The sequence below is a fragment of the Sorghum bicolor genome, chromosome 2, assembly GCF_000003195.3.
Source record: "Sorghum bicolor cultivar BTx623 chromosome 2, Sorghum_bicolor_NCBIv3, whole genome shotgun sequence".
Classification (NCBI taxonomy): Eukaryota; Viridiplantae; Streptophyta; class Magnoliopsida; order Poales; family Poaceae; genus Sorghum; species Sorghum bicolor.
In genome coordinates this window covers 10,929,834-10,952,849 of record NC_012871.2, presented here as the reverse complement: position 1 = coordinate 10,952,849, position 23,016 = coordinate 10,929,834, and the positions used below count along the sequence as shown (strand labels likewise).

At 46.1% G+C, this 23,016-nt stretch overlaps 1 protein-coding gene across 1 annotated transcript; it reads left to right on the top strand.

Moving 5' to 3' along the window:
* LOC8054465 lies at positions 17,575-22,182 on the top strand. Its single transcript, XM_021454929.1, has 2 exons — positions 17,575-17,974; positions 21,866-22,182. The coding sequence occupies exons 1-2, from the start codon at positions 17,614-17,616 to the stop codon at positions 22,018-22,020; spliced, it is 516 nt and encodes a 171-aa protein (XP_021310604.1). The 5' UTR covers positions 17,575-17,613; the 3' UTR covers positions 22,021-22,182.

Genomic DNA, 23,016 nt, shown 5'->3' with positions numbered 1-23,016 from the left:
CCGAAGGAGTGACCGTTGAACCGAACCCCGAGGTCGGTGCTCCGTTTGAGGAAGTAGGATCCGAGACTTGGGAAGTCTCCGAGGGTCCCTCTCAGCTCTGCAACCAAGGCAAGCCCCGATGCATTAACCCCTCCTTGGATGTTTTAAATATTTTATCACTTATGAATTGAAAATGCTGCATTAGGTAGTCAAGAATTGGGTTAACCTACTTGCTGCATTTACTACCTTGATATTTGTTATCCTGTCCTTGACACCTGTTTTATTTTAAAATCGCATAGTAATGCTTAGCCCTGCTACTAGATAGGTTTTCAAACAAGAAAGTTTGAACGGTTGTTGTGGAATACACTTATGGTCAATGATGTTTAAATTTGAGACCGGTCGGTGGACTTGCTTTAATAATGGAGTCTTAAAGTAGTGTCTCCAACTGTGTCGGTTAAGTACCGGTCCGTTGGTGGCCTGATGGGTTGAGAATTTATAGTACTAGCCACTTGCCCTCGGTAAGCCAAGTCTTGTGATCCCTCGATGCGAATAGGTACTCGCGCACTGGGCGTGGAGCGATGGCGAGAGTAGTGTGTACCCACCTTACGGATCTGAGATGACCGGGAAACATCTAGATCGGCTGTAGGATGGTGGGGTACTGTGCTCTCGGGTGCCGCGAACCTAGTCAAATTTGGGGAGAGCTTGATTTGGGATGACATATGCAAGATTTGGTTCTACATATGTCGGGTGGTTAGGAACTCCAGCTGGATTGCTAAGCGGTTCGAATCGTCGTTGCTCCCCGATTGGGAGACTCAATCAACTGACCCTCATCGTAGTTAACTATGCAACTAAGTGATAAAATGAGAAAGGGAGAAATGTCTCATGAGGTTCGGATCCCAATTCCCGAACTCAGAGTGACATGAAGCAATGGTCGTTGGATAGATAATACTTTGATTAATGATTAGGAACTCACAGACTTGTCTGTGAGAGGCAACTAGATAGACTGTCCTCGAACTCCTCGACCTCTTAAGGAGAGGAATTCGCGGGTAAAACTTGAAAGTAAGGATGCACTATTAGTAAGCTTTTTAGCAAAAGACTTTGGCTCCTTGCTCAGCCACTCCTTGTCTACCCCAAGCCTGCATCCCTAATTTCTCCTCTTTTTCCGCCGGGTAAGTCTTGTTGAATACTCCCGTACTTAGGGTTTTATAACCCCTGTTGCAGGTGAAGCTCAGGAGCCGACATGTTTCGGACCCTGTTGTATGTCCGTCGTCGAGGTTGACGACGAGGAAGAGTGAACGTGACCCATGGGCAGGGTCTGTAAATTTGTAATCGGTGTTCTAAAGTTTAAGTTGCAACGCTGGACCTGGCTTGTAATAACACTCTACTATTTGGAAGAACTCCTTTTGTAAATTAAGTTATGTAACACTTCCGCTGTTTTACTCTGAAACATTACTTTGGTCTTACGTCGTGTGTGATACTGCAATGTCTTCGCAACGAGTGATCCTGGTGTTAAGGTGGCCACTTGCTATCTTGTATGGGCGAGGAGAAGAAATTTTTGTTAATTGACCATGGCTAGTGGTCAAGACGAGCTTGCTTGATACGCCACAGGTAGCGGTGGAATGAGCATCTAGCGATGCTCATCGGACTTCTAGAGTGGGAGGATCCCCGGCATCACCGTCAGAGGTCCTTAGGACAATGACAGGTGTCGGTGGGCCCAAACACTTAGGAGGTTCTGCCACAGCTGGTATCAGAGCATTCGTTGCTAAGATGACTGCTGTATCTTTTACAAAATTTCAAAACTATTTGGATCCAATACTATAAACTTGCCTACTTTGAGTCCAAATGCTTTAGTCCTATCTTACCCTTGTCTGTAGGCTTTGCTAGAATTTTTGAGGTCATGTGGAGGAGCAACATGAAGTATTGCCCTATGTTGTAAAGTTTTTAAGTAATATTGTTACGAATTTCTAGTACGACTCGTAAGTTCGTGCATGCATCATGATATATCACTTAGTTAAATTCCTTCCTCTTTAATTGGGTTGGGTTGTATAGAATCAATCCCATTCTTGCTAACCCTCAAGGTCTCCCTTACTAATCCAAACTTACCCTCTACAGGATGGGCCGTTGGAAGCATACCCCGCGCAAGAGGACTGGTCCAAAGGGGGTCCCCAGACATCAGTTGGCCCCGCGAAGCGACCAAGCAAGCAGTAGCCATTCTCCATCTCAGCAGGAGGTGGAAAGGATGTCCGCCAAGCTGACCGAAGTGACGAGAGAAAGGATGTACAACGTCATGGAGATTGGCGAACTTAAAGCTCAACTCTCAAAACAAAAACAAGCCACCGAGAACTGTGAGGCAATGCTGTCCCGTATGGTGGAAGAAAGGAATGCCGCGGCTGCCCGAGAAGAGGAGACCAGGAGTGCACACAGGCATGAGCTGATCAGGATGAAGGCAAAGCTGGACAAAACCAAGTACCTTAAGGATCTGTACGTGAAGATGACGGCCACGGTCACCGCGCAGAGAGATGTCGCGTGGCAGCGGGAGGACCAGCTACAGCTGGAGAGGCTTGAGCTGGCACACCATCTAGACACCGTCAACAACTTGGCAATGCAGTACCGTGATATTGCATTCGACCTGTACCATCAGCTCCATCCACCTCCAGGCGAAGGGGAGATGGACACGGACGGAGAGTTGGCGGATGATGGGGAGCCCGACCAAGGCCTTAGTGACGAGGAGGAGTCCGACTCCGGCGATGACAACCCGGGGGGTAATCATGACGATGGCAATGACGACCCGGGCTACAGCTCTGGCCACACCGACTAGTTCGGTGAAGTCGCGGGCAACGTCGTTGTAGGATTCCTAGTCTACCGTAGTGGGGTCGGGTTTGTAGTATAGTGTCTTTTCTTTTAAAAAAAAGTTGTACTCGTTTATTTCCAGTGTGTTGAACTGATGTTTAATAAATAAATGGAAGAATGTAAGATATGTTTTAAGTTATGGATTCCATGTGGTAACAAGTACATATGATTCTGTGGCAGATGCCGATGCGCACCCGTGGATCTGATGGAGCCGGGTCCTCTCAGGGAGGGGAGGACATCCCCAACCCTCCACCTGCTCCACCTTCTCTGGCTGATGCCATTGCTGTTCTTTTGAGTGCCACTACCGACAACGCTCGCTTGTTGCGCGAGTTAGCACAACGCCAACCACACCCCGCCCCAAACTTCAGAGCACAGCACAATGGGGAGGGAGAAACTCGGTACGTGGACTTTACCGAGACAAGGCCCCCGGTATTCATCAAGGCTGATGAGCCGTTAGAGGCTGATGACTGGCTCCGAACAATGGAGCACAAGTTCAGTTTGATCCGGTGTTCGGAAACTTAGAAGCCCCTGTTCGCAGCTCAACAGCTTCGGGGAGCTGCGGGTGCCTGGTGGGAGAATTTTCTGGCTATCCAAGCTCCAAGACACCTGGTCACGTGGACAGAGTTTAAGGATGCGTTCCGCGCCCATTACATCCCTGAAGGGCTTATGGCCATGAAGGCCGAAGAATTTCTCGCCTTGCAGCAAGGCGATAAAAGTGTCATGGAGTACGTGGTAAAATTTAATCATCTTTCTCAATATGCCACAGACCATGTGAACACGGATAGAAAGAAGAAGGCCTGTTTCATGCGTGGTCTCAATACCAAACTTCAGACAATGATGACCACGTGTCAAAATGCTACTTTCTACGAGGCGGGAAGAAAAGAATAGAAAGCACAAAGAAGCCAAGAAGAAGGCTGCTTCTTCCTCCTTCTCTGGTCGCGGTCAAAAGCGCCAGAGAATTATTTATCATCCACAAGGCCACGGACGCTTTTCAGCGCCGCCACCTTATCGTGGTCCTTTTTCCCCTCCACAATATAGACCAGGGCAGCAGGTATATCCTCGACCTACTGCCATCGCCACTGCACCACGCCAGCCGAACGCCCCAGGTGTTCGCCCCACTGCTCCGCCCAACCACAATTATCCTTGTTTCAATTGTGGTAAGCCTGGGCATTTTTCTAAAGAGTGCCCCTACCCCCGCCAAACCAACCCCACTTTCCAAAGGCCACCCATTGGCCAACCCCAACCGAGCCAATTCAAAATTGGTGCTCCGAAAGGACAAAATGTGCAAAAGGGTAAACCAGCAAAGAAAGTGGGACAAGTCTTCCATACAGAGGTGGAGACGATATCGGAGCGAGAACCAGTAATGATGGGTACGTTTTCTGTTGCGAAACATCCTGCTTTAATGCTTTTTGATTCTGGTGCATCTCATACATTTATCATCCGCACCTTTGTGATAAAGCATGGCATACCCATTGGGGAAACAAAAGATCATTTTTATATACAGTCGCCAGGGGGATGGCTGAGTTCTAAAGAAATGGTTCACCAGATACCCATCGAATTTGGTGGGCATAGCTTTCCCACTAGCATGATTGTTCTGAAAGACCAGGAGATTGATGTCATACTAGGCATGAACTGGATGGCACAACGAGGGGTTGTGCTAGACACTTTGCATCGAACCATTAAGATGCCATTGCCCAATGAGAATTCTTACCTTCTAATTCAGTTAGCTACTCCCAAACGGGCAATTGGGCAGGTTCATGCCACTAATGTGTCTGCAGTCAAAAATATCCTGGTAGTTCGGGATTTTCCGGATGTATTTCCTGAAGACCTACCAGGTCTGCCACCGGACCGGGATGTCCAGTTCGTATAGAATTGAAACCAGGGACAACCCCAATATCTCGAAGGGCCTACAGAATGGCACCGAAAGAACTGGCCGAATTAAAAACCCAACTACAAGAGTTGATGCAAAAATGTTTTATTTAGCCCAGTTCCTCTCCATGGGGTTGCCCAGCCTTATTCGTGAAAAAGAAAGATCAAACATTAAGGTTGTGTGTCGATTATCGTCCCCTAAATGAGGTGACGATTAAAAACAAGTACCCATTGCCCCCTATTGACTTACTATTTGACCAGTTAGCCGGGGCCAAAGTATTCTCAAAAATTGATTTGAGATCAGGGTACCACCAAATTAAAATTAGGCCGGAAGATGTACCCAAGACAGCTTTTACAACCCGTTACGGGCTGTATGAATACTTGGTAATGTCTTTTGGGTTGACCATTGCACCGGCCCATTTCATGTACTTGATGAACTCTGTCTTCATGCCAGAGCTGGACAAATTTCTGGTCATCTTCATTGATGACATTTTGATCTAATCCAAGACTAAGAAAGAACATGCTGAACATCTGAGAATTGTGCTGACCCGCCTCAGGGAGCATCAACTATATGCCAAGTTCAGCAAATGTGAGTTCTGGCTAAACAAAGTCCATTTCCTGGGTCATGTACTATCAGCGGAGGGAGTCGCTGTAGACCCAGGTAAAGTAGAAGATGTGTTGAATTGGAAACCCCCGACTACGGTACATGAGGTCCGTAGTTTTCTGGGTATGGCGGGATATTACCGTCGTTTTATCCCGGACTTTTCAAGAGTCACCAAACCAATCACGACCTTGCTCAAGAATCAAACAAAATTTGTTTGGTCACCTCAATGTGAGCAAGCTTTTCAGACTCTGAAAAGGTTATTGACAACTGCACCTGTCTTAGCCCAGCCAGATATTGAAAAACCCTTTGATGTGTATTGTGACGCATCGGGGATTGGGATAGGCTGTGTGCTAATGCAGGAGGGTCGAGTAATTGCATATGCTTCCAGACAGCTTAAACCACATGAAGAGAATTACCCGACCCATGATCTTGAACTAGCCGCCGTAGTTCATGCATTAAAGATCTGGCGTCATTATCTGTTGGGGAACACGTGTCATCTATACACAGATCACAAGAGCCTGAAGTACATCTTTACTCAAGCTGAACTTAACATGCGCCAGCAAAGGTGGCTAGAGTTGATCAAAGATTACGACCTTGAGGTGCATTATCACCCTGGCAAGGCGAATGTAGTAGCTGATGCCCTCAGTCGTAAGGCTCACTGTAATTGCCTAACAGTGACGCCTAAAGACATAACTTTGTGTCAAGAGCTAGAGAACCTGGGGATAGAAATGATTTCCCAAGGAAGCCTTGCCAATCTAACGATTGATTTCAATCTCGAAGCTCAAATCATAGAGGCACAAAAAGGAGACAAAGGCATGAAATATCTTAAAGAGAAAATTTCTAACAGAGCACCCACAGACTTTAAAGTGGATGATGCAGGAGTAATCTGGTTCAAGAACCGGTTAGTGGTTCCAAAGGTACCTGAGCTACGTCGGCAAATCCTGAATGAAGCTCATACCACGAGGTATTCTATTCATCCAGGAAGCAATAAGATGTATTAGGACCTAAAGCAAAGGTTTTGGTGGACAAAAATGAAGATAGAAATAGCCCGCTATGTGGCCCAATGCGATACCTGCCGAAAGGTCAAAGCTATTCATCTCAAATCTACTAGAGAGTTGCAACCCTTGCCTATACCAGCATGGAAATGGGATGACATAAGTATGGATTTCATAGTAGGATTGCCCAAGACGGCCAAAGGCTTTGATTCTATTTGGGTCATTGTGGTTCGTCTCACCAAAACAGCGCACTTTTTACCTGTAAAGAAATCGTACTATACCTCTACCTATGCTAAGATTTATTTTGATCGTATACTAAGTCTGCATGGGGTGCCAAAGACAATAGTGTCATATAGAGGCACACAATTTGTCTCCCAGTTCTGGAAATGTTTACATGAATCCTTGGGCACCAAGCTTTTATATAGCACGGCCTACCACCCTCAAACAGGTGGGCAAACTGAAACGGTGAATCAAACTCTAGAAGATCTATTAAGATCTTGTGCCCTGAATTTTCTGGATAAGTGGGATGACTGCTTGCCTCTAGCAGAGTTTTCCTACAACAATAGCTACCAAGAAAGTATTAAGATGGCTCCCTTCGAGGCACTATATGGCCGTCGATGTCGAACTCCACTACATTGGTCAGAACCTGGAGAAAGGTGGTTCTTTGGGGTTGACTTAGTAAAAGAGACGGAGAACAAAGTTAGACAAATCCAAAATAACTTGAAAGTTGCTCAGTCCCGACAGAAAAGCTATGCCGATAAAAGACGTCGACCCTTAAGATTCGCCAAAGGCGACCATGTGTATTTGAAGGTATCCCCAATGAAAGGAGTAAATCGTTTTGGCGGTAAAGGCAAATTAGCACCTCGTTACATTGGTCCATTTCCAATTCTTGACCGATGTGGACAGGTAGCTTACCGCCTTAAACTGCCCGAACGATTATCCGGGATATACAATGTATTCCATGTATCTCAACTGAAAAAGTGTCTTCGGGTACCGGACCAGGTTCAAGATATTGAAAATGTGGAACTTGAACCAGATCTAACTTATGCGGAATATCATGTCCGAGTATTGGACCAAAGAGATAGAGTTACTCGAAGGACAACTACCAAATGGTACAAGGTACAATGGAGCCAGCACTTTGAAGAGGAAGCCACATGGGAATCTGAAGATTATCTAATGGAGAATTTTCCTGAGTTCCATGCTTCTCTTCAAGACAACATCCGATAAATAGGAAGTGTACTCTAATGAAGGAAAGAGTAGCCAAAACCATGTACTTAATGTACATATGTGTTCATGATTAAGTAGTCTTCCCTAGCTTCTTGTATTATGAAAAGGTTGAAGATGAAATAGTTTGACAAATTTCCTTTTCCATTACATACCCTAAGGCTTTAAATCTCGGGGACGAGATTTCTTTAAGGGGGAAGGGCTGTAACATCCCTGATGTTACGGTTACTAAAACTGGATCATGTCATCATGAGCATTGCATCGCATATCTGTTAAGCACATTGTTATGCATCAACCTAAAACAAGTTTATTTTGATTGTTTGTGCTTAGGGAACTAAAGAGTGCTTATGTTGTGAAGTGATGCTTGTGTTGGTTGCATAATTCCTAGGGTGGAAGATTTCCGAGAAAATGGGGGGGGAACCCTGATTTAAAAACCCTGGATTTGCCCCCTTTTGTGCAATTTCAAAACCAAGCAAAATTTGAGGTTGAGTTCAAAAGCAAAGTTGTAGATCTTGTCAAGATGTGCAACTTTGGTGTTTTGAGTTTTTGAAGTTTCAATACAAAATTCAAAGTAATTTTGAAAATACAGATTTCCAAAAAGTGTCCCCTTTTCCAAGTTGAATCCCCAATTCAAAATCTATTTGGAATTTTGAAAAGTGACCAACATGAAAGTTGTAGAGCTCAAAAAGTTGAACAACTTTCATGTTGGGAGTTTTTCGAGTTGTTATTGAAAATCAAAAGTAATTTTGGAAATTCTGATCTGCCCCAATTCAAAAATTTGAATTTCCCTAAATTGAGATTTGAATTTCAAACTGTTTTGGCAAATTCACCAATTTCCACTCAGATTTAGCTTTGGTCACCAAAAGGAGTTTTGTAGCTTTTGAAATTCTGAATAACTTTTGTTTTGGTGGAATTTTGTCTTCAGTTTAAAATTTGGGCGAATTATGCAAAACCACAAAACTGGTTGGATAAAGCTTGCTACAGTGATCTGATAGGGATCACGGCGCCGCTGTCCAGCACGGCCGCCGCGCGTGCAGCGCCGCGTGCATGCGTGCGAGCACGCAGCTGCTTGCCTGCCAGTGTCGCCAGGCGACGTGGAAGCTGGGCGTCCCCTCCGTTCGCGATTTAAGCCACTCCACCGGCCGCCGCGTCCCTTTTTCTCCTTTACACCCGACGCCGACGAACTCACCGCGCCCCCAAATTCGCCTCCCTTGATCCCTTTCCAAGCCACCCGAGCACATCAACACCTCCGCCAGGAACTCCGCCACCGATTGCGCTCCCTAGCACGCCCTCTAACCCGCCCAATCGCCGGGACTTCGTCTTCTCCCCCAACTCCGGCCGGGACCGCCGCCGTGGAGCCCTTCCCGTGGTCACGCTGCTCCAGTCGGTATCACTCCTTGCTGGCGGTCGTTTTGAGTTCTTCTCGTTTCCCCGATGCTCATGCGCTTGCTCTTTCTCCCTGGACGTGAACAGGTCCACCGAAACGACCTCGCCAAAGCTAGAACGCCCGCCCGACGACACCGCCTCCATCCCCAGCAATCTCGGCTACCTCCTCGAGCCTCGCAACGTGAGCACCACACTCTCTGACCTTCTTGGAAGCTCTCGAGAACGTTCAATTGCGCTATACCGAGCCCTAGTGGCCGGACCGCGGTCGGTCATGGTGGCCGCCCGCCATTCGCATGGACGAGGTGGAAGGGAGAGAGTAGAGCGTAAGTAGGGGATGACAGTGGAGTCGCGAAGGCGAGGCGAGGCTGGTGCGCACGCGCGCGTGGGCCGAGAACCTCGCTAACGGCGGCCGGAGCCGTGGCCGAGCCGCCGTACGCGATGAAGACGAAGCTGACGGGTGGGGTCTCCCCGTCAGCGTCTTGCAGAGAGAGGGGAGGGGACGGGTTCAGCGCGTGGGCCGGCTTGGGCCAAAGCCGAGCGGGCCGGCCGTAGGTGCAGTAACCTTTTCCTTTTTCTTTTATGCAAGATTGTGATTTATGTTTGATTTTGTGTAATAAATTATGTGCTGATCCAAAAATTATGAAAATTTTTGTATAGTTTCCATAATATGAGTAGAACATAAGAAAAATTCTAAAGTTCATTTTCTGATATGGTGAACATGTATAAAAAGTCTGTCTTTTATTTAGTAAATAAACCTTCCATGAATTTTCATAATTTTTGGGTATATCCAAAAATTACCAAAAATTGTGAGAAGCCTTTTGAAAAATTCTAAAGTTCATTTTCTGAGTATTATTCCCTGGCTTCACACAAAATTTGGTGGCATTTGGATAATATTTGAATAAAATATTATTAAACCCTTAATTAGTAATTAAATAATAATTCTATAATAATTAGTTTAAATCCTAAAAATTAGGGTTTGAGTGATTTTGGGATTATGTGATGACCTGAGGTCATTAACCTTAATGACCCTTGGCATTTAATTATTGTTTGGCATTAATGTTTAATTACTGTCATTAATACTTAATTAAGAATTAATTAAGATAAAAGGGAATAATGATTAGTTGATTAAGGATAATTATGAATTAAGAGAAATCTTAATTTACAGATGCAACCTCTTGGGTAAAGACACTAAAATGGTAAACAACTTTAATTATTGTTTAGTCTGTATTGCACCGAGAAGGCCCGTTGTACTTAACTCGGTCCTTCTCAAATATTTGTCATACGCATATCATGAGCATACATCATTTTACGTGTAGTGCACGTGACCGAAGGAGCGACCGTTGAACCGAACCCCGAGGTCGGTGCTCCGTTTGAGGAAGTAGGATCCGAGACTTGGGAAGTCTCCGAGGGTCCCTCTCAGCTCTGCAACCAAGGCAAGCCCCGATGCATTAACCCCTCCTTGGATGTTTTAAATATTTTATCACTTATGAATTGAAAATGCTGCATTAGGTAGTCGAGAATTGGGTTAACCTACTTGCTGCATTTACTACCTTGATATTTGTTATCCTGTCCTTGACACCTGTTTTATTTTAAAATCGCATAGTAATGCTTAGCCCTGCCACTAGATAGGTTTTCAAACAAGAAAGTTTGAACGGTTGTTGTGGAATACACTTATGGTCAATGATGTTTCAATTTGAGACCGGTCGGTGGACTTGCTTTAAGAATGGAGTCTTAAAGTAGTGTCTCCAACTGTGTCGGTTAAGGACCGGTCCGTTGGTGGCCTGATGGGTTGAGAATTTATAGTACTAGCCACTTGCCCTCGGTAAGCTTGTCTTGTGATCCCTCGATGCGAACAGCTACTCGCGCACTGGGCGTGGAGCGAGGCGAGAGTAGTGTGTACCCACCTTACGGATCTGAGATGACCGGGAAACATCTAGATCGGCTGTAGGATGGTGGGGTACTGTGCTCTCGGGTGCCGCGAATCTAGTCAAATTTGGAGAGAGCTTGATTTGGGTTGACATATGCAAGATTTGGTTCTACATATGTCGGGTGGTTAGGAACTACAGCTGGATTGCTAAGCGGTTCGAATCGTCATTGCTCTCCGATTGGGAGACTCAATCAACTGACCCTCATCGTAGTTAACTATGCAACTAAGTGATAAAATGAGAAAGAGAGAAATGTCTCATGAGGTTCGGATCCCAATTTCCGAACTCAGAGTGACATGAAGCTATGGCCGTTGGATAGATAATACTTTGATTAAGGACTAGGAACTCACAGACTTGTCTGTGAGAGGCAAATAGATAGACTGTCCTCGAACTCCTCGACCTCTTAAGGAGAGGAATTCGCGGGTAAAACTTGAAAGTAAGGATGCACTATTAGTAAGCTTTTTAGCAAAACACTTTGGCTCCTTGCTCACCCACTCCTTGTCTACCCCAAGCCTGCATCCCTAATTTCTCCTCTTTTTCCGCCGGGTAAGTCTTGTTGAGTACTCCAGTACTCAGGGTTTTATAACCCCTGTTGCAGGTGAAGCTCAGGAGCCGACATGTTTCGGACCCTGTTGTATGTCCGTCGTCGAGGTTGACGACGAGGAAGAGTGAACGTGACCCATGGGTAGGGTCTGTAAATTTGTAATCGGTGTTCTAAAGTTTAAGTTGCTCCGCTGGACCTGGTTTGTAATAACACTCTACTATTTGGAAGAACTCCTTTTGTAAATTAAGTTATGTAACACTTCCGCTGTTTTACTCTGAAACATTACTTTGGTCTTACGTCGTGTGTGATACTGCAATGTCTTCGCAACGAGTGATCCTGGTGTTAAGGTGGCCACTTGCTATCCTGTAAGGGCGAGGAGAAGAAATTTTCGTTAATTGACCATGGCTAGTGGTCAAGACGAGCTTGCTTGATACGCCACAGGTAGCGGTGGAATGAGCATCTAGCGATGCTCATCGGACTTCTAGAGTGGGAGGATCCCCGGCATCACCGTCAGAGGTCCTTAGGACAATGACAGGTGTCGGTGGGCCCAAACACTTAGGAGGTTCTGCCACAATGATGCTCTGGACGTGACGGGCCACTCATATGATAGCGTGGCGGAGCGGATTATGCATGAGTTTTATGTAAGTCTTCCTCGCACTACTTTGCTCAATACATTGCATTCGCTAGGCTTTCTCGAACCAGTGTACTAATACATCTTTTCTATATGCAGGACTACTTCAAAGTAGAGGAGGGCTACGAGACGAGGGCGCTCCAGGTGTTGGCCAAATCATGTAGAAAGCGCATCACAGACATGCGTTACGAGGTGCGGCTCCAGGCGATCATTGATTACTGCGCCATCTACGAGCTTCGGAAGGTAAAAAAACAAGATGCTAGACTAATGCATCTAACCCGAGAGCAGTACCTAAAGGTAAATATACATCAATATTGATTTCTTCTAATATTTGGTAGGCTTCAATTCTTCTTATATCTGTCAATGTACTTGATGACGTGTAGGTGCCTCCTAGCTGGTGCGCCAATAAAATGCTAGCCTGGGAGAAGATGGTCGACGAGTGGCTGAGTGAACAACGGGCGAATAGCCACACCATCCTCCGAGACTGGCGTATGATGACGCAAGGTGTATGCCACCACCAGGGCAACCTTAACATTGACGAATACGGGGCTATATGGGTAGGTGACTTGGTGTAGCTTCATTTATTATTTCAAACGCTTATTCTTGCATTCCTATTATTAATTGTCTTGCTGTTTTTCTCGTAGTCGGCTGCACATCAAAACCAGCCAAGTTGACGGCTCAAGGTATGGGTTCTGTCCCACAAGGACAAGGCGACGTCAAACATTGATTGGAACCCAGACAATGACCTAGCTGAGTCGTACACCAATACCAGCATCCCCGAGATCGTTAGTCAGTACACCGAGGCGGCAAGGACGGTCCATGGGGAGCGGTTCGATCCGCACACCGCGGACCTTGACGGTGACATCACCATGAGGGTGGGAGGAAGCAAGAAGCATGGGCGGTACCTCATTGGCAACAACACGCTTGACCCGCAAACTACTCCAACTCTCTCACAGGTTCGGGCAAGCAGCAGGAGCGATAGCGTGCCCATACGCCAAGGGTGGACACTTCGATGCATCGTGTTGCCACACTACAGATTATTTCTGTTTCATTCGTCGTTCATTGGTTTTTACTTTCCTCGAAATTGCTTGTAACAATGTGGTGAAAAATTATAGGCCCAGGTGCAAGCGCTCGAGGAGCATAAGGCTATGATGGAGGAAGCGCAACGGAGGGAGCGAGAGTTCCAAACATAGAGGTACGACGCCTTGGCTCAGTACGTGGCAAGCCTTGGCCTCACAATGGGTCGTCCAGCGCCACCAGAGTTGTTCGCTCCTCCACCTTACCCACAGCCACCTTACCTGAGTTCAACTTCTCTAATAAAACCTCTTTACTGTGTATGTCGGATATCGTGCCGTTCATATGTGATAGGAGGCCTTCGTGCCATTGATATATATGTGTCTCGGCCATCGTGCCATTGAGATGTGGTGGATGGCCATCGTGCCATTAGTTTTCTTGCAGGTTTTGTAAACCCCAGGTACAGGGGAGGTGCTGCCGATTTTTTTGTGTCTAGGCTTAGATTACAATTTTATAACTAGTTCTGCAAACTTTTGACTTTACTAAGCTAGATTACAATTTTATGCCTTAGTATAAGTACTAATTTTTCTTCTCCTTTCTGCAAGTTCAATCGGTGGGTTCAAATGAGGTGCCTCCGTCCGGAGGGGTAGCGAGTCCACCACTTCTACCGCTTCAGCCGCCGTCGAGTGGGTCGGGGTATGGGTATCCACCACGTCCGCCTCCGTCGCAGCAGACGCCTCTGTCGCAGCAGCCGCCTCCAGGAGGGGCAAATTGGGATGCTTGGCAGCAGTGAACTTGTGGATGTTGTGATACGTTGAGATACTTTGTGATACTTTAAGATACTTTGTCATATTTTAAGATAATATGATGGACATGTTGGTGTGGATATTGTGTTACTTTGTGAATATATGTGATGGTCATGTTGGTTTTGCCCTTTGAGTTGGCTGTGTTATATCTGTTAATTGTTAATATCTGTTTTATCTGTGAATAACAGTTGGAAGCAAAAACAGAATTTAAAAAAGCTCTCTAGATCCTTTGCTGAGAGCTAAAGTTTTGCCGAGAGCCGGGACTGCGCGGCTCTCGACAAAGTTGTGACCTTTGCCGAGCACCTAGAAGGCAGGCCCTCGGCAAAGAGTCACTTTGCCGAGCGCTGGGCTCTCGGCAAAGACTAGTAAAAAATGGCAGAAACCTTTTATTTTAAAAAAAGTCTTTGCCGAGCTAGGCTCTCGGCAATCGTGAGTAAAAAATATTTTTTTCAAACGAGCTCGGCTGCAATTCTTTTTCATTTTTTTTTAAAAAAATCTTTGCCGAGCGGCGCTCTCGGCAAAGGAGTTTGAATACTTGTTAGAACTGACCGTTAACGGTCATTTTGCCATTACTAGCGCTCACGTTCGCCGAGAGCTATAGTTTGCCGAGAGGTGGACTCCATGTGCTCGGATAGCAGCTCTCGGCAAACTCTCCTTTGCCGGCAGCTTGTTTGCCGGCGGTTCTTTGCCGAGAGCCACTCTCAGCAAAATGTTTGCCGAGCGTGTTTGCCCCTTTGCCGAGCGCTCGAAGCTCTCGGCAAAGGACTGGAATACGCCGCGCCAATCTTCAGAGTTAAGACTATTAAATGAACTAATGTATTTACAAATTAATGAACTAGCAAGTGCAAACTAAATTTCATGTACACACTTTGTAAAGCAACGCACACTCCGTTTTTATAGGAGTTTCTTATATTTATCTTTTCTCTAGTGCGATTCTGAAGGTTACTATGGAGGCGTTGTTTCTGGTCTATATATTAGTAATAATAAGATATATTCTCATGGATAAATAGAAAAATACCGACGTTGCAACTGCACACAAAACAAATGAAGTCATAGAGGGAATGCAAATGACAAAATATAAACAAAGACGCATATCTCAACAGTTGAAGAGTCTCAAGTCCAACGACACGGGTTTCACCAAGCACACGCTAGGAGATTGACCGCAGGAAGTGCTCAACCATCTACACCCGATCCGCTTTTCCAGGTGGCCGCCGGCAGCCGCCGGCGGTGACCCAGTCGCCCCTCGCTAGATCTGTTTGGCCAATGGAAGATGCCCCCTGTGAAAATTGCACCGGCGATCCGACAGGCCATACGGAGAGTCACGGCGAAAGAAACAATTGGGGCTGATCGTGCTCTACGTGTGGGCAAGTTTTGGGCGCCCGACTCTGATTCTGAATGCGAAGATCTTGGTGACGCGGATTCCATCGCGCTGCGCGTCCATCCGCCGTTGGTGGCCTCTCCCGCGACCCCATCGGTGGAAGCTACGGCGGTGCCGGTGATCGCGACTGGGGCTACTCCGCTGCCTGGAACTCAACCAACGCCAATCCAGCCACCATGGAGGAACGTTTGGAAGGGACCACTGCCTCCACCGTGAGTTACGCTGCCGTCAACCTTGGGCGATTATCTCCGCCCAGCAACCCAACGGGGTTCCAGGAACCAAGGCGGCGGCCCTCTGTTTCGGAAGAAAAATTTCAAATCCCGAACCACCCAACTGGCCGCCCTCCGCGACCGGTTCGCCTAGACCGGTCTGTGCAGGCTCGGGCCAATCTAACGCCTAGGCCCACACCGGTCAAGCAGCTGCAGAACCAATCTCCATCACCGATCGAGATTTGTCGTCCTTCACGGCGACTTGTAAACCCTACGCTGCCCCTCTCAGCCGCCAGATCATACAGAGACGCCCTAATGGCAAGAGGAGACATGGGGAAGAGGTGGAGCCGGGGATCGATCAGCTGCGGAGCGCCGCCCGATCGCCGCTCTGGTCGGGGACGGGGCTTTGAAAGCCACGGACGCGGACGAGGTCGCGAACAACCTGGCCGAGACCGTGGCCGTGATCGCGGTCGCGGTGGACGGGGTGGATATGCTACGGTTGATGATCCAGACGGACTTGCAGCGTCCTCCGCCGTGGGTTCACGGGGGCATGGCCGGGGTAACGCCATGCCGTCGTCGATGCAGGACGCCAAGGATGATGCCGGGGGAGTCTCTGGAGCTTCACCCCGCGATGCCAGCGTTCAGAACCCCCATGGAGATGGCCACGCTCGTGAAGCTCAGGTGGACACCGGCAAGGGGGACGTGGACAATCAAGACAAGAAGAGAAAGCGCAACCAAGCTTCGAAGAGGGAGTGTGCTATCTGCTGCGAAGAACACTTCACCAATCAGTGCCCTCTACTGCGGGGTCCCAAACCGGCGGTCGCATTCTGTGGCGCCGCTGAGGATGGGACAGGTTTCTTCCAGATCCAGGCCGCAAGGAACAATCAAATCGTGGACAATATTCAGTCGTCAACCGCAGCTCTCATTACAGTGGAAGCGGGTGAGGTTTCTGCTCCGTTGCTTCAGGCAGAGCTGGCGCGGATTATTCCCGTGCGATGGGAGTGGGAGGTTCAGCAGCAAGGTGACTCTTTTGTTGTTCCGTTTCCATCCATGGACGAGCTAGAACGTATGGTTGCTATCCGTACAATCACTACAAAAAACAAAGAAGGCACTATTGTGTTTGAAAAATTTGTGGAAGATGTGCAACCCATCAAGGTTTTGGAGCAAGTCTGGATCACAGTGACAAGGGTTCCCAGGGTTCTTAGAGCTTTTCACCCTCTGTGGGCAGTGGGTTCCATCGTTGGGGCCACCCAAAAGGTGGATATGGTACATCTTCGGGCTATGGGGCAGGTGCGCATACTTATTGCGGTGATTGATGCTAAGAAGATCCCTAAGTATGCTGACGTCTGTGCCGGATGTGGCATTTACCGCCTTTATTTCAAGCCTGATGAAGCTCCACAGGAGGATGAGTCTGATCCGGAGGAGGATGATGACTTACTGGGGGATGAGGATAAGCAAGCTGATGGAGACCGTGTGATGAAGGATGCGGAGGACCAAAACCCTTCAAACCCGCAGGCCAATAACTCCTCTAAGAAGTCTTCAGAACCTCCTCAGAAATTTCCCCCTCAGCAGCAGGCAGCCTTGGTGAACGAATGCCTGGACTTGGCTGTTGATGATCTTCTAAACGAGATTAGCTGGAAAGTTATGCTTGCAGCAGATGATGGAGCTGATAGGAAGACTTACTCTCCATTGACAGAAGAAGAACTAGCAGCTTATAATATTTTAAAAAAGGCCTCTAACAACTCTCATCATTCTTCTTTTGTGTCACAATCAAAGAAGACCTTAAACAGGTTTGGTTCTCACGACATTTTCGACGACGCAGCGGAGGTCAACTTGGGGAGCTCCACCCTGTCACCAACTCAGGCAGTGGACAGTGAACCTGTCCGGCCTGCAGGAGAGGGCACGGCTCCTCCAACGCCGACTGTGGGCGGCTCTGTCTTGCTGCCAGGAGACGGGGGCGGGAGTACCGCTGCCCCCACTGTGACCGAGGCAGAGATGGGGGGTTCGACATCACTCCTCACCCCCCATCCTTCGGATCACGACTGTTCCCTGCTGCTCGGGGGCAGCAACGACAACACTGCTGCACAAAACTTGGCCTTCACAACGGAGATTGCTGCACCAGCGGAGTTTGCTGCACCAGCGGAGTTTGCTGCACCGATTACTGTCGGGACCCCTACGCCACCGCTAGCCACCCACTCCATGCAGGGTGTCTCCTCGTCGATGCTGCTGGCTGCGGCATCTGCTCCCCTCCTTGGCTCGCTGTTGGAGGACGGGCAGTCTACGTCTACACCCGCTGCACCATCCGTGAAGCAGATGGGGGCTGCTGTCCCACCGTCCAACAGCCTGGGGGAATCACCAACCCCCTCGGCCAGGGAGGCCGCGGTGGCAAGCGCTGCCCCTCCTGCTGCTTCACCACCAAATGCGGGACTCATCAAACTCGCTCAAGTTGCTGCACCTATCAAAGAACTACGCCGGAGCAACAGAATCGCAGCAATGGCGGATGTGCATACCCTTCACAAGGCCGAGCGGGTGACGGCAAAGAAGAACCTCGAAGTTCCAGGTAATTCTTTTATTAACTTCCCAGTTTTAAAAGTTGTTTCAAACCTTGGTAGGGTAGGCATCAACATAGGCTCTTCGGATGTTGTAGCTATTAAAAATTTAGAGGTAGACAGATTAGTTCTTCATGCTAATCAAACCAAGAGTTCCCCTAAACACACTAGATATAACTTAGAAAGTGATTAGGAGCGGGAAAACCAACTTGATGCAATTCTCAGCCATGCTTGTGGAGATCAAAATGAGAATTTGCTAGAGACGGAGGGTGATCAAATTATAGATCTCTCTCCTCTCCGTCGCAAGAAAAAAATATATCAATGCCAAAATTCTTCGCAAGGGAAAACTTCCCAAGAAGCCAAAGGACCCCTCTAAAATTATTATATAATGAAGGGGCTGTTTTGGAATAGCAGAGGTCTTGCAGACTTGGCTAAACATAGATTTTTGGCAGAATTAGTTAAGGAGGAGCAAATTAATTTTATCGCTCTCTCTGAGACTGGGCGGGATTTTTTCCCAGATCATGTCCTCAAAAATCTTTGCGGAGGACATGATTTTCTTTGGCACACCATGGCACCCCGCGGTAGATCCGGGGGTATCCTGCTTGGTGTGGATTTGAATATATTCGACATTGGAGCCATTGATGAGGGAGATTTTTATGTAAAATTCACCATACGACTCAAATTGAATGACTTTAAATTTGTACTATATACAGTGTATGGACCAGCACAACCACAAAATAAGAGTGCTTTCTTAGTAGAACTCGCCAACACGTGCTCTAAAGAAACCCTGCCATATATAATAGGAGGGGATTTCAACATAATGCAAGGGCCAGAAGAGAAGAGTTCTGGGGATTTTGATCCTAAATGGCCTAATCTTTTTAATGCTGTCATAGAATCTCTAGATCTTAAGGAGATTGCTATGACAGGTCGCCAATTCACTTGGGCGGAGCCAGGAGATAATCCAACTCTTGAAAAGATAGACAAAGTCCTCGTTAGCACTGAATGGGAAATCATGTTCCCCTTGACAACAGTACAAACTAGGGATGGGAATATTTCAGACCACACTCCCCTAGTATTAAATACAGGTGCTTCGACCCACCAAAGCCACACCCGTCCTTCCAAATTTGAGAGGGGATGGCTGATAAGAGATGGTTTCTATGATATGGTTGCAAACATTTGGCAATCTCCATGCTCTGGATCCACCCCACTAGAACGTTGGCAGTTCAAGATCCGCATACTACGACAGTATCTAAGGGGTTGGGCGAAACACACTGCAGGGTCATATCAAAAAGAAAAAAAGACTCTGCTAGTCCTGTTGGATAACCTAGACAAAAAGGCAGAAAATTCTCTCTTATCTGATCAAGAGATTAACCTAAAGCATTATCTAAAAGAACGCTTAGTTAACCTTCTCAGGGAAGAAGAATTAAAGTGGTATGAGAGAGCCAAGGTTAAAACCCTTTTAGAAGGGGATGCTAACACTAGGTTATTTCATCTAGTTGCCAATGGCAAACACCACAAGCAACATATCTACAAACTTGAAAATGATCAGGGTGGTGTTGTGATCGGTGATGAGCAACTTAAAAACCACATAACGACTTATTATAAAGACCTTTTTGGCCAGCTAGAAAATTGCGATATCTCCCTTAGGGAAGACCAAAATTTGGATATCCCACAGGTATCACTAGAAGAAAACGAGATCCTTGTTAGCCCCTTCTCAGAGTCTGAAGTGAGGGAAGCAGTCTTCCAGATGGAGCATAATAAAGCTCCAGGCCCTGATGGTTTTCCTGTGGAATTCTACCAGGTTTTTTGGGGAGTTATCAAAGATGATCTTCTTCTCCTATTTGCTGAGCTGCATAGGGAGGCTCTGGATCTCTACAGCCTGAATTTTGGTATTATTACCTTAATTCCAAAAGTGAGTAATGCCATAAAAATTCAGTAGTATAGGCCAATTTGTGTCCTTAATGTGAGTTTTAAAATTTTCACTAAAGTGGGTACAAATAGGCTTATTAGGGTAGCTAAAACTGTGGTCAGACCAACACAGACTGCCTTTATGCCGGGTAGGAACATAATGCAAGGAGTCGTTGTCTTACATGAAACCATCCATGAGCTTCACACCAAAAAGAGAGACGGTGTCATTTTCAAAATTGACTTTGAAAAGGCATACGACAAGGTTAGATGGTCCTTCTTGCAACAAACGCTACGGATGAAAGGTTTCTCCCCCAAATGGTGTCGGTGGGTTCAATCTATGGTCTCTAGTGGAAGCGTGGGAATCAAAGTCAATGATGACGTTGGACCATACTTTCAAACCAAACGGGGACTCAGACAGGGAGACCCCATGTCACATATCTTATTTAACATTGTTGCTGATATGCTTGCCCTGATTATTAATAGAGCAAAGGCCGATGGTCAGATAAGAGGTGTTGTTCCCCACCTTATAGATGATGGTTTGTCTATATTACAATATGCAGATGACACCATTATCTTTATTGATCACAACCCAGAACAAGCACAGAATCTGAAACTGTTGCTTTGCGCTTTTGAACAGCTATCTGGGCTGAAGATCAACTTCCATAAGAGCGAAATCTTCTGTTATGTTGCAGCTAAAGAGACAGAATCATATTATACTAGTCTGTTTGGATGCAACGCAGGGGAATATCCCTTCAGATACTTAGGGATCCCAATGCACCATAGAAAACTCCTGAACTCTGAATGGAGAAAGGTGGAAGATCGCTTTAAACATAAATTGTCCTGTTGGAAAGCGAAATACCTGTCATATGGGGGAAGACTAGTTCTGCTTAATTCCATCTTAAGCAGCCTACCCATTTTTATGATGTCCTTCTTTGAGATCCCTAAGGGGGTCATTAAAAACATAGATCATTACAGATCAAGTTTCTTCTGGCAAGGTTCGTCAAACAAACATAGATATCGACTTGCCAAGTGGGACATATTATGTCGTCCTAAGGACCAAGGGGGATTAGGTATTCTAAATTTAGAATTGTAAAATAAATGCCTTCTAGCCAAATGGTTGGTTAACTTACTTAACAAAGAAGGTATTTGGCAATCTCTTTTGAGGAATAAATACCTAACATCCAAAACCCTAACTCAGGTGGCAGCAAAACCCAACGACTCTCATTTTTGGAGGGGTCTCATGCATATCAAAAATGAGGTGCTGCATAATGGTTCTTTCGATTTAAGGATGGAACCAACACTAGGTTTTGGGATGATACATGGGTAGGAGATAAGCCACTTAAAGTGAAATATCCATCCTTATATAATATAGTGCGGGATCCTCATGCAACAGTCTCAAAAGTGTTGTCTACTAGACCCCTAAACATCTCTTTTACAAGGGCACTGGTGGGTAATAAACTTACAGAGTGGCTTAGTTTAGTAGCACGGATCTCAAATGTAGAATTGGTGGAAGGTTCGGACTATTTTAGATGGAGTCTAACCAATTCTGGTTTATTCTCTGTCCGCTCTTTGTATTTCTATAATATGGATACACAAACACCTTTTCGGCATAAGAAGATCTGGAAGATGAAATTTCCTCTAAAAATTAAGATTTTTTCTGGTTTTTGCAAAGAGGTGTCGTTTTAACCAAAGACAATCTCGCCAGGAATAATTGGAAGGAGAGTCAGAAGTGCATTTGCTGTAATGGGAATGAAACTATCCAACACATATTCCTGGACTGTCCCCTCACCAAGACGATTTGGAGGATTATTTTCTTTGCTACTAGTTTGACCCAACCTAGGTCAATCAACCACATGTTCGGTGGCTGGCTTTCTAATCAAAATAAAAGGATTAGAAATCTGATCTGGGTGGGGCTGGCTGCCATATACTGGGCAATATGGAGATGTCGTAATGATGTTATTTTTAATCAAATGAAATCTAACTCCATTATGCAGGTAATTTTCAGAGAAGCATACTGGCTACGAACCTGGCCCCGTTGCAGCATGATGAGACAGCCGCGGACGCACTCTCAACAATGAGCAAGAAATTAGAAGTTATTGCTTTAGAGTTGTCCAATAAAGGATGGAAACATTTTTATTGTTTGATGTAGCGTCCTGGTCGATCTATAAGACTAAGGCTTCTCTTTCCTTTTTTCCAAACTATGTAACAATTGGCTGTGTACATCCCCTGGATGTAGAGGCCGGATAGTTTTTATCCATTATCTAAAAAAAAGTAACTACTGTACAAGGAAATACGACATTCCAGTAATTGACAAAAGTGGACTATGTGAAGGAACAATCAGACAATTAACGAAGCTTCGTGGACACCTATACGAAGCTTATACTATCCATATTTGTCATTACTGGGCAAGAGCAACCTGTTTTTGTTTTTGTTTGTAGTTGGAGCTCTAACGCTTGTCCAGTGATGTACAGCTGGTTCAGAACGGTTGGCGTATGTAAAAAAATCCAGAGCTTCTCTTATTGAAATACAAGCAAAGTGCGTCTAAAAAAAGGACAGACCCTTGAAAACTGAGCACTGTGCAAACCATTTTGTCGATATATGTATATCCCACCAGCTATATAGTTAACTCGCACTTGCACGCAGCTCATTAATTAACTCCATCTACTGGTTCCAGATGGCCTTCTATTCCTTTTGTCATCTGTTCGTGAAAGAAACCTGTAACTAGTTACAGCTAGGTTGTTCTTTGATCTGCAGTTGGATCTCTGCACGAGGCTGGAGCAACCGGAAATAAAAGTAACCACTTTTTCGTCATACAATACCATAAACAACCAGTCCAATCAGTCCACTGTGGATTCTACGTCTGCGTGTTCATGAGAGAGACCGGAAGATATGTTACTAACCCTTCTATATAAAGTAATGCTCTAATAGTCATTTATATAGTTGTGTCATTTTTAGTTGCTAAGCATGTGTTATGAACTATAAATATATGATGTTTCTAACTTCCTTTGCAGCAACATAAGTTGGAAAAGGCGAAGAGCGTGACTCAAGCTGTTCTATACAACATAGTTTAGAGCGCTTTTCTCTTGAGAGAAGTCATTTCCACCGAAGGGAAATATCACGATCGGACCAGCACCATAGCAAAGCC

Coding starts and splice junctions, on each gene's coding strand:
- LOC8054465 (XM_021454929.1), top strand. CDS start 17,614: ATGCAGGGTGTCTCCTCGTCGATGCTGCTGGCTGCGGCATCTGCTCCC. Junction 17,975..21,865: donor GAAGAACCTCGAAGTTCCAG/GTAATTCTTTTA, acceptor TCCATTATGCAG/GTAATTTTCAGAGAAGCATA.